General features: G+C 46.2%; 1 protein-coding gene across 1 annotated transcript in view; it reads right to left on the reverse strand.

The window, feature by feature from the left end:
* The window catches only part of LMX1A (LIM homeobox transcription factor 1 alpha), a 154,720-nt gene extending 140,296 nt beyond the window's left edge, over nucleotides 1-14,424 (reverse strand). The window contains exons 1-3 of the mRNA XM_015444550.4: nucleotides 14,061-14,424; nucleotides 13,187-13,284; nucleotides 10,779-10,965 (exon numbers count right to left, since the gene is read on the reverse strand). Of these exons, the coding sequence (XP_015300036.1) occupies nucleotides 10,779-10,965; nucleotides 13,187-13,262 (263 nt within the window). The 5' untranslated portion in view covers nucleotides 13,263-13,284; nucleotides 14,061-14,424. The remainder of the gene's footprint in view (nucleotides 1-10,778; nucleotides 10,966-13,186; nucleotides 13,285-14,060) is intronic.
* Nucleotides 14,425-18,271: the final 3,847 nt, after the last annotated feature.

Consider the following 18,271-nt stretch of genomic DNA (forward strand, 5'->3'; position numbering starts at 1 on the left):
AATACAACACAGTTCAGAAGAAAACTTGGAAAGGGGTTATGCAAGGAATGGATGGACAGCTGCCGGCTGGTCCCGATGGAAGTTATGCTGGAAGCTCCGGATATGATATTCAACAGTTCTGCTGCCAAATGTGCAGACAAGCTCCCGGGACAAAAGTCACCAATAGCAAACCCTGGGAGCTGGAGAGAAAGAAAATGGATTCCGCCTGCCTTTTTGTCCTTCTTCTGGGGGCTGGGGGGAAGAACAGCTATGCTATATGCTACAGGGGCAATAGAGATCAATGTGGATGATGTGGGATAGGAAAGGATGGGCAAGGGCAGCTTTGTGTGTGAAGGAGTTTGACAAACAAGAGCAATGATCGTACATGAGCTGATTTCTCATACACACATAGAGGCAATCCTCAAATCCTAAAAACTTCCTTTAAAACCACAGAATACTATAAACAGCTGACCATCGGGAGGCTGCCTGAAAGCTCAAGTATCTAGCAGGTGGGGACTTGTTTTCCAAGAGCTGGTTCAACAGGACAAACTGAGAATTGTGATCTCACTGGGGTGTGAACACCAGAATTCAAGCAGCAGATGGTGTGATTTAGTGGAAAGGCCATTGGAAAAGGAGTTAGGCTGGGGACAGCATCCCAGTTTCCTCTTCTGCAACAGCATGACCTTGGGCAAGTTGTTAACTTCCCTGAGCCTTTATTTCCTCAGCTATAAAGTATAAGAGGAGAAAACCGAAAACTTCTCCTTACCTAACTTTTAAAACTGTTGTGAGGATCAATAGAGATAATATATGTGAAGGTTCTTTAAAAACTGAGAAGGATACATTTTTTCAACGAATCATTTTACAGCATTTTCTGTGAGCCAAGCATTGATCGGCATGCATTTCAAATATTAAACAAAAGTGAACCTTTGAGGTTGGTACTGTTATTATCCCTGTTTTAGAGAGAAGAAATGGGCACAGAGCAAGTAAGACCCTTGCCCGTGGTAACACAGCTAAGGAACAGCAGGACAAAGATTTGATCCCAGATGCTCTGGCTCCTAAGTCTATGCTCTTAACAACTACACTGTTTTGGCTTATCATACACAGCTTCTAAAACTATGTATAAGCTTTTACTCATGTATAAATAATAATAATAACACCCAATCCTGTAGAGTACTATACACTTTACCAAAAGGCCTTTCAGGTTCATTACCTTCTTTAATTTTCTTAATAACCTTATGAGGTCATTATTCTTACATTCTGTTGTATAGATGAGAAAACCATTGCTTGGACACCTGTTGACAGTAGGACATGTGTTTCAAATTATTTTTTCAGTAATGGAGAGAGATATGCCGTGCCCAAACCACTCATGCCCACCTGTCTATCCCCTTCCATCTATGAATACGGGTTTTTTAAAATGGAAGATCCCAACCAAAGACAAAGCATAAAGAAAATAAAACCCAGAAGAAAAAAGTGGGTGCATAATACTGACCAGCCATTCATATAGATAAACAGGGATGCCTCCTACAAAGCGTTATTTGCACAAAATTATGTCTTCCACTAGTGGTTCCAGTCTAGAGCCTAAAATTCTACCCTAACATAGTCATTCCTTTGACTGAACACCCTTCCAGTTAAAAAGTATCTTCAGAAGAATAGAACATTATCTTGTCCATCCCAATGTGAATTATTTCATAACATTCTCCCAATTTGACAGCTAACTAAGAGCCAACTCTAGTCGGCACACAAAGCAATATGAAACATAAAAGGTCACAAGATGGGTTCAGAGCATGAGACAAGCAAGAAGGCACAACCAAGCTGAGATTCTGAAAATGAGGCTTAGAAAAATAAGTGAATCCAGAAATTCAAGGTGCACAGAGCTCCAGGGGAAAGAGGTGTGCAATCAAAACTCCAGCCGAAAAGAGGAAGAGAGGGGTCTCCCCGGATGTTCTTCCCTTCTGGATTTCCAGAGTCTATCTCATGGCACTGCCAACTGGTTTTCATCCCTGAAGAGCTATGCCTGCATCCCTGTGAAGATGGTGGCTGTCATTACCGGAGAACACATGCACAGCAGGAATTCCTGCCACAATGTGAGGAGGAGCAAGAGGAGAAAGAGTGAGGGGGTAGCCAATAGCAGGGGAGGAAACTCTAGATGGTTATGTTTAAAAGGATTTGTTCCACTGTCAAAACCAGAAAGCTCTCCCCAAGAACCAGCTTTAGAGAAGGAAGCCTGCAATGACAGAGAGGAGGCGGGATGTTATTAAGGAAGCTCTTTGGAAAGGAGGCTGAAATAAGGGAAGAAATATTAGGCAAAAGGCAGGCATGTCCATAAAAATCCACCTGTGGACTGTGATGGACCAGGAATGCCTGGGGGATGCACAGAAACCAGGCTCTAGTGTTTCTCAAAGGCTCCTAAAGCCACCCTGATTCTTTAGGACAAGGACAGCTCTTTAAATCCAGGCCATCAGAGCACTTGCCCATTCCTGATTCTCTCCAGTGACTGGGATAGGACCCAATGACTGCCAAGCTTGTGAAACTGCAAAACTGCAAAAACTCACACTTTCTCCTCTCAACTGCCCATTCCCTTTTCAGGGCCCCATGCTCAGGAGAGACATCGATCTCTCCCCGCCCTGGAGCTGGGGGCCCCAGGCCAAGCTGGCATCAGCTCCCACTCAGGCTCAGGCTGTCGGGTGCTCAAACAAAGACATATTCGGACCCTCCTGCAGAGACAGGGGGCCTATTTCTGGGCCCAGAGGGAGCTGGCCTTAATCTGTTGCACAATGAATGACAACAATGTTAAGAATGAAAATATGGTTTGGGGGGATAGTCCCCAGGAGCCCAACATTTTGGTATTTAAAGGAACTTTAATGAGCTTAAGAGGCTAATCTGGAGTTCAGGAGGGGGTGTTTTGTTTTGTTTCGAAAAGTCCTTTTAAAGATTCCTGAGGCTTGATAGGGAGGAGGCAACAGAATTGTGAGTCAAGGCGTGGCTGCTGTGCAACTGAAGGGGCGGGATGGAATTAGAGAGGAAGCTGCTCCAAAGAGCTCCTCTCATCGCAGCAGTAGAACCTCGTGCTCAAGAGATGAAGGATGCTTCTTTCCAGGCTGGAGAAGTGTGATGTTCAAAGAAGTAGCCAAGAGTTGAGAATGAGTGACATATTTATGTCCTACCAAATGCCAGGCTTCTGGCCAAATGACTCTCCTGGTTTATTGGTGACAGCATCAGACGCAGGCACTTGGCACCTCTCTCACCCACCAAAACACACCCACCTGTAGTAGCAAGACATAATCCAGCATCCACTAAGGTACCAGGCACGGTCAGAAAGGTTTTTAGAGGCCCCTAAATGGTTACCCAAAGAGTAATGGTCATGAGGTCATGCATACTTGAGAGTTATGCCACTCACCATCTATTTGCCTGAGCCTCACCCAACTGAGTGGCCATGTGACTGTTATTTTGTGTATCTAAAAGGCTAATTAGACCAGGTACAGTAGCTCATGCCTATAATCCCAGCACTCTGGGAGGCTAAGGTGGGAGGATCGCTTTGAGGCCAATAGTTTGAGACCAGCCTGAGCAACATAGCAAGACTCTGTCTCTACTAAATAAATAAATGGCTAACTAGAAAATCAAAAGAACACTAACAGTCCACAAAAATGGTTTGGGCAAAAACTGAGGCAGCTGACGAAATGGAGTTTAAGCAACATCTGATGGGTGGTTGCAAGAGTCAAGTTAATAGAATTCTATAGGGTATAAGGGAGGGAGAAGGGGACAGAGGCAGATGTGAAGTCCAGATACAGCATGTGGTCCATTCCCAGCAACAGTGGACACTTAAGATATTTTTAATACAGATGGAGTTCAATCGGACCTGTAGGATAAGGCAGTCCAATCCATAGTGGCCAGATAGCTCTCAGAGATAGATAGCTCTATCTATTACTCTGTTATACAACGATAATAATAAAACACAGATCGATCTATTGGTGCAAGGATACACTGGAGGCCCAGAGAGTCAGAAAGGCCAGACATATTTGCTGTTATCCAAAAATAGGATTCCCAAACTGGAATCTTGAAAGGCTGGAAGACATCAAACTCTTTCATGTGACTTCAGTTAGAGGACTAGGAAAAGCACAGTCCACTTTGTATTTTTAGTTGTTATGACATTATGGTGCAATAATGGGGAATCTGGCAATCGTTTCATTAAATTCTAGCTAATCTGTGCATGGCAGCAAGGCGACAAGCTCTACAGATGACTTGGTTGCCTCGGTTCACCACTGTAAAGAACAGCACAGGGGTAGGCTTTCAAAATCCTTTTTTAACTACCCAGATGGGGCTATTTGTGACGGGACTAAGTATACCCACAGGGTAGGAAACCGATGTAGGGCTACAGTTTTCTTCCTTACACCATGTCTTCACTAATACTTCAGGGTTTCTACTGCATTCCAGTTGCATCTGCTGTCTAATGCCAAAAGAAACTTAATCCCTATCCTAAGTCTCATTTTATTTATTTTCAGTAGTGTGAAAACAAACATGTAGCAAGATTACAGTGTTTACACCTCCTTTTTAGCCGATATAGCTCTAATCCTCCCGTTAATTAACACCAGGGCCATAGCAATTTTATTAATTTCATCTTGGTTAAAAATATAGACAGATAATTGTGCTTTACTAAAATAACAATTTGACATTTGGGGGGTGTTCGCTTCATTTTAGCAAGACGGTTGGACAGATTTTATTTAAGATATGACAAGGAGACACAAAGCTGCAGTCGACATTGGTCAATGATAACGTAACTAATTTCAGTTATGATAAAATGACTAAAACACCTCCTGTCATGCTAGTCAAAGGAGACTAAGGAGAAAATGTTGATCCTATGGGGTACCAAACCAGAGCCTCTCTCTCTTTCAGAAAACAGGCCCTTCTAAGGGGGCCCAAAGGGGAAAAATGCATCTTTTCTTTGTCCTCTGTGATATTTGCTCCAGAACCTTTTCTACACTTTGCTCTTAAAATTACCAACTTCCTCAAACCAAATCTGAAAAGGCAGCGACTGTCTAATGTTCCTAAGAGACTTCTTGAAGAAAAGCATATAGAATATTCCTAAGAGGAAGCCTCAGCCATGCTGGACACAGGGCTGAGCCCTCCCACATAGGAGCCTTTCTGCTTCTCTGCAGAGGGTAGGAGAGACACAGCTCACCCCATCCAGCCCCCAACCCTCTAGCTCACCCTCCAAGTGGCTCATATGGGAACTTCTCTCTGAAGATACGAAAGAGCATTTACAAATTCATGTCAGAAAAATGTTTATAAAAAAGAAAGAAAGAAAATTGAAAAACACTGACGTAGAGCTAAGGTTTCAGAGTTAGAGCAGAAATTATTTTTAAATCTTTCTCTTGTGGATGTGATTGTGCTTTTTTCCTCATAATTCATTTTCCAGTGTTGTATATCTGTACTTAATAACCAAGATCGTAACATTCAGTATTGGTTATTTTGAACTTCATAAAATCCAACAATGACATTTTGTAAAATGCATTTATTCTAAGATGCTTTAGTAAATTTCTGATCATATCATGAGTACTTTAAACCTTTGTCTACTTTCTCCCCTCTAAACACTATGACCTAAATAATTACTTTGACTATAAAAGAAAAAATAGCTGATAATGAAATAATTGGAATTGTTCTCATTAGAGAAACAGCTCCTGCCCACTATCTCCAAAAACCTTCCCAGAATTAAAAAGCAATAATGAAGAGGCTTCCCTGAAATTAGTGGTCTTTCGATTAGTACAAATGTTATAAATACGAAAAATGAAAAAGCAAGAGAACAATGAATGATCAGGAAAGTTACTGGCACTAAAATCTGAATATCAAAAGCTATTTCCTAGCCAGGTACGTGTAATATGTAAAACTAGACTGAATAAATAACTTTTAAAAATGTGTTCCATTTATGTAAGGATCAAAAGAATCCCATAAGCCTACTGTAAAAAGGAATGTTCATATCTAGTATTTTAATTCCCAGAATACTATTAATATCTACTCCTGCTATCTAATTTTATTGCAAAATTTTAAGTCTTAGATTCCAAGAAAGTCTTTCCCAGGGACCAATACATATAAAAAGAGAAAACACCTCTGAACAAGGAATGTTTCCAATCACCCTCTAAAATTAAAAAGGGAGAAAAAGAGAGAGAGATTAAGTGCCTGCACAAACACAACCACAGCCCATGGATGGTGCTTACGCCGAGCTAAGCCCCCTACAATTTAACACAGACATCAGTTTATTGCCTAGCTGTGTTTGATTTTTATATTCCTGAAATTTTATTGTGCCAGGAGTGGGGCCAACAAAAGATAAAGTAAAGCAAAAATGTAACAATTGCCTCTGTCATTCCATCTGCCGGCCCCTTTCATGAGTAACTGCATGCCCAATTTTGATCTCCAAGTAATGTCACAGTAATAAAACTAAACTAACTCCTCCTCACACACACACACTTCCTCGACTACCTTGATAAAATGCAGAATTAGTTCATTACTGATGCTAATAGATATCATTACCTAAGTCTTTTTCACCACGGAGCTGCCAATCAGCGGGTCCAAAGAAAGATGCAGAGAAAGCTCTAAGTGTGACAGCCACTTTCCCCTTTTTCAGTCCCTTTCTTTGGAAAATTGGTCTGCTCCAAAAGAAAGGGAAGAAAACATCCACTGGCTCTTTGAGGAAAGGTTTCCCAAGGCCTGTGATTTGCTGACATGCGGGGAGTTATGATGTTGTGAGAACAGCCCTGATGACAGCAATACTATCCCACTCTGCTCCTAGGATGTCCAGAGCAATCCAAGGGATCATGATAAACTTCATATGTGAGGGCAGAGGGCCCCGCCTGACCCACAGAGCCAGGCACATGAAAGAAACAATAAAAACTTGATTTAACTGTGGGATCCCTTCCAAAGGGCTTAATTATCTATTGTATTACCACATTCCCGTTATTCAGCAGTCTCTTCTGTCTCAGACTGAAGTCCAACTGCAGTATTTGTTTGGAACAAATTCAGGGAAAACTCCAAACTAACCAGATCATAGAGGACTCAGTTAAATAGGGAACAACAGTTATATAAATAGAAGTCCCCTAGGCTGGAAAATATTTTGGTTGTCTGCTAAGTTTCAGGAACGTTGAAGACAGTTGAATCCACTTTCAAAACATCTACACCTATGTTATCTTCATGTTTCATATGACATGGTACAGATTCATCAATTGTATAAATGTTGTCATCCCACCAAACTAGCTATTTTTCCATGTTGACATGTCATAACAAAGATAGCCTTCAGTTCTTAATTTCTATACATTAGTAAATCAGTGTTCCACACTCTCGCCTTAAATGCTTATTTTCTGGGAGTAATCAGAAGATAAATTATTCCTAATGGCATCACAGTATATGAGAAGAATACTTAATAAAACATCCTGAAGTCTTCCGATGAATAGTTGTGTGTGAAGACATCACTGTCAATACTACTTTTTTAATTAGAAAAACTTGGTGTTTGACATTGTGAAGGTGTAACAACTAGTTGAGAGAATGAAATTTTAACTTTTTAACTGGTTGCCTAACACCATAAACAGACAGCTAAGAATTCAAATGCAAAACTGCCCAACAGCAAGAAATTCACATACAGATGGCTAAGATAAATGTGATAAACATGCTTTGTTAACATTATGCCTATGATTGACACTGAAAACTGTGCATTCACTATATATTCTCTCATTTAAATGTGTAGAAACAGCATTTGAATTTCATGAAATTTGGAAACCAAGGCGCTGCCTGCATATTCATTTTTTATTAAGTGCTCCCTAACTTACCATCAACATTGTCTTACCACTTAACTTTCACCTCATTTTCTTCCCATTTACTTTGTTTGGCCTCAAATTTTTCAAAGATCCACCAAAAAAAAAAAAAAAAAAAAAAAGCAAAGCTATTTTTACAATTGTATTTTTTAAAGAGGAAAAATGCTCTTTGTAATTGCTTCAGGACTATTGCCTAAAACTGAGTTGTGTTCCCTCTGGAGGATAAATATCTGGCTATTCCCGATAGCTTCTGTGCAATATCTAGTCCTACACTCTAAATGGAAGAAGGCTTTGATAAACACTTGATGGCAAGGACAACACAGATGGAAAAAGTGTTGAGCTATAAGCCTCCTGAAGGCAGGCTCTGAGACTTTTTCTCATTGTTCTCTCCTCATCTAGCCTAGCGTGTTGCATATAGAAGCTCCATAAAAGCTTACTGAATACAGAAGTTTGTCCTGAGCCTAATTTTTTTACAGAACAAACAAATAAAAATCCCTCTCCTTTTTCACCTACAGATACCACCATGCAGACTAAGACCATTAAGATTATCAAATATATTCAAACCTTATTTTATTGGAAAAAGAACAGAATTGGAACGGAGGATAGAGAAGAGAAAAAAGGAATTTTTAAAAAGGAATAAGTTAACCTAACAAGCAATTGATGGGCTAAGCACAGGCTACTACTGCTATGATGCCATGAGCTAAAGAGGACAAAAAACTCAATTTTTAGAAATCTATGGTTCCAAAAAATATTTTTTAAATAAAATTAAAATCCTTCACTGAAATGTCAGCACCGCTCTGAACAATGTAGCTCACATCCCTCTGTAAAATCTTCTTGGTTCTGGCTAACAGCTGGCAAGTTGATCCCTGCAATTTTCCCTTTGCAGAAATAGCTTTGTGAGGAGAGAACTGACCCTCCTGGGCTAATAAGCCCAAACCGCGCCAAACCTGGAGGGCTGAAATGGAAGGGACATTGTTGTGTTAAGTACTTTACAACAACTGTTTCTTCTCCTCTTGACACAGCCTGACTTCCTTAAAGAAGATTTGACTGGCCAGACAGCTGTGTTGACCCTTAAGCCTTCTTTGATTCGTGATTTTTTTTTTAACAAACAGAATAGAAATTCACAATCCAAATCCTTTCCTAAGCCCCAATACTTGTGAATTTGCCAGTGTTGTGCCTGAAGGATGTGGACATTTCAGTAATCTATAAGCAGAAAGTTAAAGATTGGGTCTACACAATACCAAAACCTTTCGATGAAAAGCGAGAGAGAAAAAAGCGAGCAATCAGCCAGAAGCTTTATTCAAAGGTGATACTTGAAGTTGTGTGGGCTAAATCTATTTAACTACCTAAAAATTACACTTTTCACTCAGACACCATGTCAATAAACAGACAACCAAGAATAGAGACAGGCATATCTTCTTTCAAAAATGTTATCCATAATGATCACTTCATAGGTTGTCATAAGGAGTTTTCACTTTTTATATATTGTCCAATTCATCCAAAATCGAGCACACATTTCTTTTAGTTCTGAAAAAAACCAAGCTGTTATCTTTTCAAAACGACAAAAAAAATGCCTAGTACTCTCTCCACATGGGGGTAAAATTCGAGCATTTTAGGGCAAAAAGGAGGAGTGGCAGAAACAATTTTTTTGTGTGGTCACAGGGTCTAATCACTTTGTCAAGTTTTTAAACTTGCATAGCCCCAGACAACAGGAAAAGAAATACTTCTATTTATTCTCAGTGCTTTTTGTTATACAGAGACTTCTCCCGCTTAGCCCCTCTCATTGTGTTTTTAATAACATGATAGAACTGCTTTTCACGCACGCTAACCTTCCTTTGATTATCTTCATGTAATGCTGTTCCTTTCATTCACCAGTGACAAATGCAGAATTTTGCGCGTGCACGCGCGCGTCCACACAGTCAACCTACACCAGTCCTAATGCACAAAAAAGAGACCTCTGGATCAGCCACTTTTCTTCAATCATCTCCAAAGCCCTGCAAAGCCAATACCCTTATTAATTAAACATTTCGCAAGGAAAAACCGTTCCCTCTCCTTACACCTCCTAAGCTCCTACCGGCACGCCCGGAGAGAATAAGGAAGTTCTCTGCCTCCCACTTTCTGGCCTCATCCAGGCTTTGGTGTTATAAAAATCTAGTTTCGAAATATCCACTTTCTTAAATGCCCGCCTCCCAGTTCTCCTCTAAACATACCAGAACGTTCGTGTGGACAGGAGGGAACTGAACCTGCTCCGTGCAGAAGAGCATATCCACACCTGAACTAGGGTAGAGGCACAGGTTGAAGGAGAGGGCTTCAGTTCAGGCCCCAACTACTGTCCTAAAAGCCCCTGCATCAGAAGGTTCTGGAGAAAACCAGGAAGGCGACAGTGAAAGGGCGAACGGGCTGTGCGCCTAGTTCCGAATGGCAGCAGCGCCATTTCCGAGCCCAAACTATCCGGACTCCAGCGAACAAACCCGAGCGGGAAACGCGCACAGGGCACAGGGGACAGAAGCTGCGGGGTCAATACAGTCTCACCGCACGGCACAGGCGCGAAGCCGGCGCGGACACCTGGGTAACATGGCTTGAGAACCAGCAAGGAGACACGGGGTCACTGGCAACCCGCAGGGCACCCCGGTAAAAAGTGGAGACCAAGCTTGGGGGAGACCAAGCTTGAGGGATTCCAAGGCTAACAAAGAGTGGCCTCCGGGAATGGCCGAGTCAGAGAGAGGGGCCTGGGAGGACTAGAAAGTAGGCGAGCAGACCGTGGAGGAGAGCCGTCGCGCGCACTTCTGCGGGACTCGGGCCACTGTTGCGCGCACCCGCGCGGATCTCTGCCCTACCACCTTCCCGTGAGAGGCAATGTACACGACTGGGCTGAGGGGAATTTCTGCTCGCTGGGCGTGCCTCTTGGGCCTTCCAGAACAGGACTAGGGTAAAGGAGGACAAAGTCCTCGACGCATACTGATGCCAGTGCGTGGGGAGCGCTACGGGGGCGCGGCTACTTACTTCTCGTAGTCATACTTGCAGTAGAGCTTCTTGTCCCGGTAGAAGCAGGTGGTCTCCAGGGGCTCTTTGCAGGAGGCGCACTGCACACACTGCTCATGCCAGAAGCTGTCGTTGAGCCGCAGCAGAAACCTGTCCAAGATGACCCGCTGACAGCCCTCGCAGACAGACTTGGGGCTCACCGCTCTGCCTGTAGCCGCAACAGACGTTCGCGGGTGAGCAGCCCGGGCAGGTCGACCATGCCAAACCTGGCTGGGACCCGCTTCTGATCCCTTCACACTCACGGATTCCCCCAGCGCCCCCCAACCCAGGGAGTCTCTGCTAATCAACCAAGCTGAGACTTGGAAAAAATCAAATCAAGTGGCGTTTCTAACAAACGGAGACTATGTGAGAAGGTTTAATTCCTAGCGGGGGAGGGTACAGAAATCAGTAATTGGCCTTTAATCAACAAACATACCCAGGTATGCTCGCAAACGTGTGCACATCCTGTAAGATTAAATTACATACAAATTTGTGCTCTCAGGTTTATTACGTCGTAATTAATTATTGAATCACTATGCCTGTCTCTGACTGTTTTAAAAACTGAGAATGTATAAGAACAATTTGGATTTTTCTTTGTTAAAACGCAGAGTTCTGTTCTATTTTTTGAGGGGAAATAAAATTTTCTCTTTTCTTCCTAAAAAGTCCTGGGGGTACAGAAAAATATCGTCTCACTCCGTAGCAAACCTAATATTATTCAAACCGATGAACCCCAAACCGCTGAGTCTTGACTGGCATGCAAATTGCACATGAGTTTTTCATAACTAAGAAGCGTCAAAACAGAGGGAGAAAATTAGCGGAAGCAGCAAGCCGCAGAGTGTCCCGGCCGGGATTCCCGATGCCAGGCGCGTTCGGCAGCAGTGCTTGAGGGCGAAACGGGCCTCAAAGCGACTCAGCGGAGGCAGGGAATCCACTCTCCGCTACCCCTTGGACTTTTTATGTTTTGTTCCTTTAGTTTGTGGGAGGCGGAGAGGTGGTTCAGGTGGCGACGCTTGGCCACCTTTATTGGCACTTTTCACAGCTATTGAAAGAAGGCCTTGTCCCCCAGTAACAACACTCTTGCGCTTGTCCCCCCAGTACCAACACTCCTGCACTCCCCATTTCCCAGCTGCACTCTCTGTCCACTCTCCCCTTTCGAGAGGCCAGGCCACCGGCTCGGGAGCTGAACCTGCCGCTTTGGGGAGCGGACGCGGAAGGTTAGGAGAAGCAGCGAGATAGACCTCAATTTTACAGTTCTATTTTCTTTCGGTAGGGTCCCAGCGTCCTGGGCCAAGACCTGGGCGTTGAGAGCCAACGTGGGCCGGACGGAGGGCACAGAGCAAAAAGCGACGCCCGCTGTATACATAAATCCGCACCCGCTACCCGCCCGGGTACTGCCTGCTCTGGCCTCCGCTCTCTTCCGAGGCTGGGCAAGTCCAAAAGTTCCCGAAAGGGGGGTTCAAAGAGGGGCGCTCAGTGCATGTGATTTCGTTTCATCTGGGGCGTTGGAGGTGAGGAGATTCCTCTCTGGATTTGGTTTCTCCAGCAGAACTGTCTCATCCTCCACATTCATGCCGCTCTAGCGGTTCCGAGTGAAAGAGTCAAGAAGTTTAAAGGACAGAACGAAAAATCTCTCCTGATAAAAATACAATAAAACAAAATAAAACTCGGGCTTCCCAAACTTGAAAAGCTCCGAGGGCAGAGTGGTTGGGGAAGCCATAACCAGAATCTCTGGCTTCAGCTCTGCAAGACCCGTGTGTGGACACTCTTCCGGGGTCCTTGACTCACTGCTCCTACTCTGTAGCTGCAAAGGAGTTGTGAGGGGGGACCCACAGGACCCGGCATCCAGCTCCAGTTAATTAACGCGGAGGCTAGGGCCCCGCCGCGCGGTCTAATCCCCGCGCTGAGCTGCCTATCGGCCCGGAAAAGTCTCTCTCGGCCGTGCCTATGGCTGAAATTGTGGCTGGAGTTGGTGGGGGAGAGAAGCCGCCTCGAACTTGGGCGCTCCAGGCCTCGGGTCTCGGATGCTACTGCCTCTAGGCCGTGAGAAGAGGGCGGCATTTATGAGACGTCGATCAGCTCCGAGATTAAAAATCCAGCCCTGGGTGTTTTTAATCACTTGCCATTCAGACGCCTGCGAACAAGCTCGCCCACCCCTCGCGGCTTTGGGGAATTCGGTGCCCGGTGCGTGAGGCCTGGGGCGGCTTGTTGGATTTATTTGGATGGGGACGACCCACAAGGACTGACGGACAGATAGTGATGGGGCTCAGTTTAGTGCATGAAGAGGGGCGCTAGCTCCCCTATCGCGGACCAGGTCCCAAAGAGCGGGGCTCCAGACCTCAGGGCCAGGCGGGAAAGAGAGTGCGCCCAGGACGCACGGCCTGAACACTCACCCAGCAGCGAGGAGAAGGAGGCTGAGGTGTCGATCGCGCTTTGGAAGTTCTCCTCCATCTTTAGGCCGTCCAGCATGTTCGGGCCGGGCCAGGAGGACCTGTAGAGGAGAAGAAACGATGCGTCTGACGTCCGTGTCCGCTGGGACTCGGCGCCCGCAGCCACCGCACTCCTGGGAAAGAACGGAGGGAGTGTCCAGGGCGACCAGAATCAGCCAGGAGGAGAGAGTCCAGCCAAGAGAATGTAGGGTGGGAGGAGAGATCAGTCACTCCGAACTGCTCTGACTGATCTGATTTCACTTGAAGTCAACACGTTATGTACTTAGGCCTCCGCCCCCCAACTGCGTTTCTCCTTCTCCTGCCCCCCCCCCCACCCCCACATCCATCCCTTGCCCCAGGTTTTCCATCCCGAATCCGACTCCGCCCCAACCTATACGAAGGTGGGCCCTCGGGACGTCTCTGCAGGAACTCAGCTACTGGGGTATGATGGGTATATAAAGAGTGGGTTCCCTCCCTCGCGCGACGGGGTCCAGGCACGCGGGACGATGGGGTTTGCAATCCCGCGTGCCAGCCGCCGCGTTGCGGCCCTCACCTGCCCCGGGTCGAGAAGGGGCACAGTAAGGGACCCGGAGAACGTCCCGCCCGCTTCTGGACTCCCGGCGCTACACTCTGCTGGGGGGCGCGCGGGAGCCGGTGTGCGGGACGCGCAGGGAGGTCCTCCCGCCAGTCGGCCAGTGCCGAGAATGTCTGCAGAAGCAAAGGAGTCGCCTCGGGGAGGAGCCCCGGCTGGCCCGGCTCAGTCTTGGATGCATTTCAAATCAACTTTCAGAAACACGCCCGCCCGAGCGACAGCCTAGGCACGGGTAGCCTTACTTACCTGGTAGGCGAGCTCTCTCCCAGTGACTGGAGCAGAGAGAAGTTGCGGAGCGCTGCTGGAAGCTTCGGCCCGGGAAGGCGTCGCCCCCGAGACTGCAGCCGCAGGAGCCGCCCTCGGCTCCGGAGCGCCGGGGAGGGAGCCGGAGCGAATGCCGGCCCCTGGCTCTGCTCCTCGGCGCGCCCGGGCAGGGCCGGGACGTGGTCGCGAGCTGCCGGCCTTCCCGGGACGTCCTACCAGCCCGCGTCGCTCCTCAGCAGGAGGAGAGGGCCGGTTGCTTCTCCGAGGCTAGGAGGGAAGGCAGAGGCCCAGGGTCCTGGGTGCGAGTCGGCCCTGCTTCGCCGGGGCGGATCCTGCAGCTTCTGACAGGGGCCGCGGCGCTGCGTGCGCGTCGGAGGAGAGGGGGTGGGGTGCGCTGGGCGGGGGGCTGGCAGCGCGTCCCGTGGCGGGGCTGTGGTGCTCCCTTTCCCAGCCTAGCGGTGCGGCCACCACACGGCCGCGGCCCTCTGCGCCCCTCCGCCTCTGGGAGCTCTCGGACACGCAAAGTTTCCTCCCCTCCACGTGTAACTGTTACCTCGGGGCTCTCTGGCCCGGTCGCCCCCCAATGCCCCTCACCCCAACTGGGCCTTTAAGGAGATGTCGGTGCCTCCTGGACCGCGGTGCGGCCTCGAGGATTCCCCCGCCGCTCTCTAACTGCTGCAATAAAAGCGCTGCAATCCTTACCCGGGCCCCGGGAAGCGCTGAGAAGCTGTTTAGCGCCGGTGGTTGCGGACCCAGCAGCTCTGAGCTCCTCAAACCCCTTATCACCTGAGGGCTCTCGCCAGTTCCCAACTTCCTTTAAGCTCGAACCGTATTCATTGATGGGGTATACAGAGGCCATGGGACCCACGGTCTAAGAATCACGCTCTTGGGAGACATTAGGTGGGATCTGCCCCCCAAGATGATGAACCTGCAATGACACTCTACAGGAAATCAGGTACAGGGACATTGTTAGGGGAACAAAGTCTCTGGAAATGTGAAGTATCTGCACCTCCTAACTTTAATTTACAGTAACAGACCTTTAGCTCCCTTCAGAGCAGGAATAAGGCCTTATCCGTCGGTATATCCCAGGAGGTAAGCATGTTGTGTGGCCCAGGTGGACGTCAATAAATAAATCACAATGCTGGCTAGCGTTTATCATTTATTTTGTGCCAGCTTTGTTACATAGTCACCTCATTTAATCTTTACAACAACCCCCATGAAGCGGAGACAATTGTTGTCCCAGTCTTACAGTTGAGGGAAATGTAAGGGAATTCATGGAATCTGAGTCCCATCATCTGAATATCATGGGAAGGTTCAGTTCAATTCAGTGGGATTCTCTGGGGCGCCTTCAGTTCCTAAACTGAACTGAACTGAGATGAGGCAGGCCGTTTGACATGGTGAACTCAAGCAGAGGAGATGCCACATAGCCAGGGTTTTTCTATTACCTCCTCCAAAGACAGAGGCACTTCTTTATTTTTAAATAAAAAGTGCTGGCAGCAACTTGCTCTAATGTGCTTAGGAGCAGCGACCCCATTCGCCATTCTAAGTGCTTTCTGCCAGCAGGCACAAGCCAAACACTGAATATGACTCCAGACGAAGGAGGGGAAATGGCAAAGAGACTAATGCGATATATTTGAATGCTGCTTTACACTTTTCAGGCATTTTCACATACACGATTTTGCTTGATCTTTACAGCAAACCTGTGAAGTAGGCAGAACAGTTTTATCCATTGTTTCAGATGAATATTTGGAGCTTAGCATGGCTGGGAGATTTCCCTGATGTTGCCCAGATGGCTAGTGGCATGTCTCCTAACACCTAACCTCTGTCCTTTCTGTCACCCCAGGTATAGCAGGGTGTAAAAAAAATACAAACTGCAAGTATTATTAGGATAATATGTGAAATAGAAGTTAAGCAAGAAAAAAATGGAGTAGGGCAGATACAACCATAAGGAATATTTTTATTTCAATACTCGGCAGAGTTTGGGTTTCACTAAAGGTCTTGAATATATGAAATTTGTTTTAACTAGTGGTAAGACTGTTCCTTTTAGTGAATATCCTGAAAGTGGATAGATTGTCATTTGACCTGAAACCCAAATCTTTCAAACAATTCTTACATCCACCCACAAGGCAGCTTGATTAGTGTAGATCACACAGGTTTTTTGAGAGAATGTCTCCCCAGCCATGGGGCACTTCAGGATGGGGACTGCGCCTCAAAGTCACATCATAAGTCATATCACTTTTAGTGCAGACCCAGACACATATAATTGGTGAACACATGCCCTTTACTTGGCTGAGGAATGAGTAGAGCTCTCACTACAGTCAGGAGGCACTGCAGTGAAGGGTCAGGAATCGAAGGACCTCAGTTCCATTCCCAGCTTTGCCACTGAATTGGTCTGGGCCATCAGTTCAGCTCTTTAGATGTCAATACCTCTCTGGAATGAAGGGTCTACATTATGTGGTTGGTCAGGCCCTCACAGTCTAAAGTCTGTGACATCAGACTGGCTTTGGCCAGTGGGGTAGGCAATAGAACCAACATATCCTTACGAGGTGCTGAACAGTGTTTGCCTAGGTGTAGTCTTGGCTGATGTATTTAAGTGATGTGTCTAAACCAATAAAGATGAAACATATTTATCTGGAGCTTTCTCTTTTGTGATTTATTTGCCCTCTTTCAATGAAGTGAATGTCATGAATCCCACTCCTACCCCAGGATTGTTTCAGTTTGGCCTTCGTCAACTCAGTGACATGGATGGGTGGGACGACCACAGGTGGATCATTCTGACCCCTCTATGAAAGATGCTCCTGACTGTGCCTCGTGTTTTTCCTTGTGGTTTAAACTCAAACGCTTTTATTTTACCTTTTAAATGAAAGAAGATGCCACAGAGCCACTGCCCAGAAGCCATTTGTGAAGAATCAGCCATCTTCTCCCTTTTATCAAAAAGAAGTACTCTGATAATTCATAGGAATGAGGTGAATAGGCTTCAGAGGGGACCCGAAAGATTACACGTTTAGAGTTGGAAATGATTTTAAAGCTCATGTGGTCCAACCATTTAGTTTGTAATGGATCAAAATTCATTTCTCTAAAGTTTTCGCCCTCTGTTCCATTGATTCCTCAGGGCTAGCCATTCAGGAAGTCAAATCCTGCCTCTAAAACTTTCAGATGTAGGCAGAGCTGGCCTCCCTCTCCTGCCCACTCTTTGAATCTGATCCAGTTTTTCTGTCTCTTATAAACGATGGCACCCAGGCCTGCTGTGACTTTCCAGTGATAGTGTGTTCACGGTGTTTCTCAAGCAATATAACACCCATTAACGTGCCACATTTTCTTTTTTTTTTTTTTTTTTTTTTTTTAGATGGAGTCGCTCTGTGTCACCCAGGCTGAAGTGCAGTGGCGCGATCACGACTCACTGCAAGCTCCACCTCCCGGTTTCACGCCATTCTCCTGCCTCAGCCTCCCGAGTAGCTGGGACCACAGGCACTTGCCACCATGCCCAGCTAATTTTTTTGTCTTTTTAGTAGAGACAGGGTTTCACTGTGTTCGCCAGGATGGTCTCAATCTCCTGCCCTCTTGATGCACCCACCTCAGCCTCCCAAAGTGCTGGAATTACAGGCGTGAGCCACCCCATCCAGCCTTGTGTGAGCATTTTCAATGACTGCTGTCGACTCACACTGTGTGTGTCATTAACAAAACCTCCTCAGTCCTTTTCCACATGGTCTGCTAGCAGGGCCCATCTCTGCCATATCGCATTTGTACAACTGATCCAAGTGTGAAATGTATCCCTGCTAAGAGATAGGTAGCTGTTGTCTCAGAAATCTTGCAACTTCAAGCAGATCCCAAGAGACCCAGGAACTATGTCTTAAGCCTAGTACTTTGTTTTGAGAGGGAAATATGTGGCCCTTGCCAAGTTGGTCTGGAAGCCACATCATTGGAGGAAGACAGGCCGGGACCAATGAATGGGTGTATCTGTGGGTCCCAGCGGGTATGTGAGACCTTGGAACTTGGAGATACTTCTCCAAGTAGGAGGTTTTCTAGATCCTGTTCCAATTCTGTCATCTGTCTTCAGTCCAATAGCGATTTGTAGAAGATGAGGGTGGGATGTGCAGAATAGCTGTGGAGCTACCCCTTCTATGGCAGAAAACAGAGAAGCAAAAATATCAGATGCATGAGTCTTTGTGACTGAGATTTGGGGAGAGGAGTGA

This window comes from Macaca fascicularis, chromosome 1 (assembly GCF_037993035.2).
Source record: "Macaca fascicularis isolate 582-1 chromosome 1, T2T-MFA8v1.1".
In the NCBI taxonomy this organism is placed as follows: Eukaryota; Metazoa; Chordata; class Mammalia; order Primates; family Cercopithecidae; genus Macaca; species Macaca fascicularis.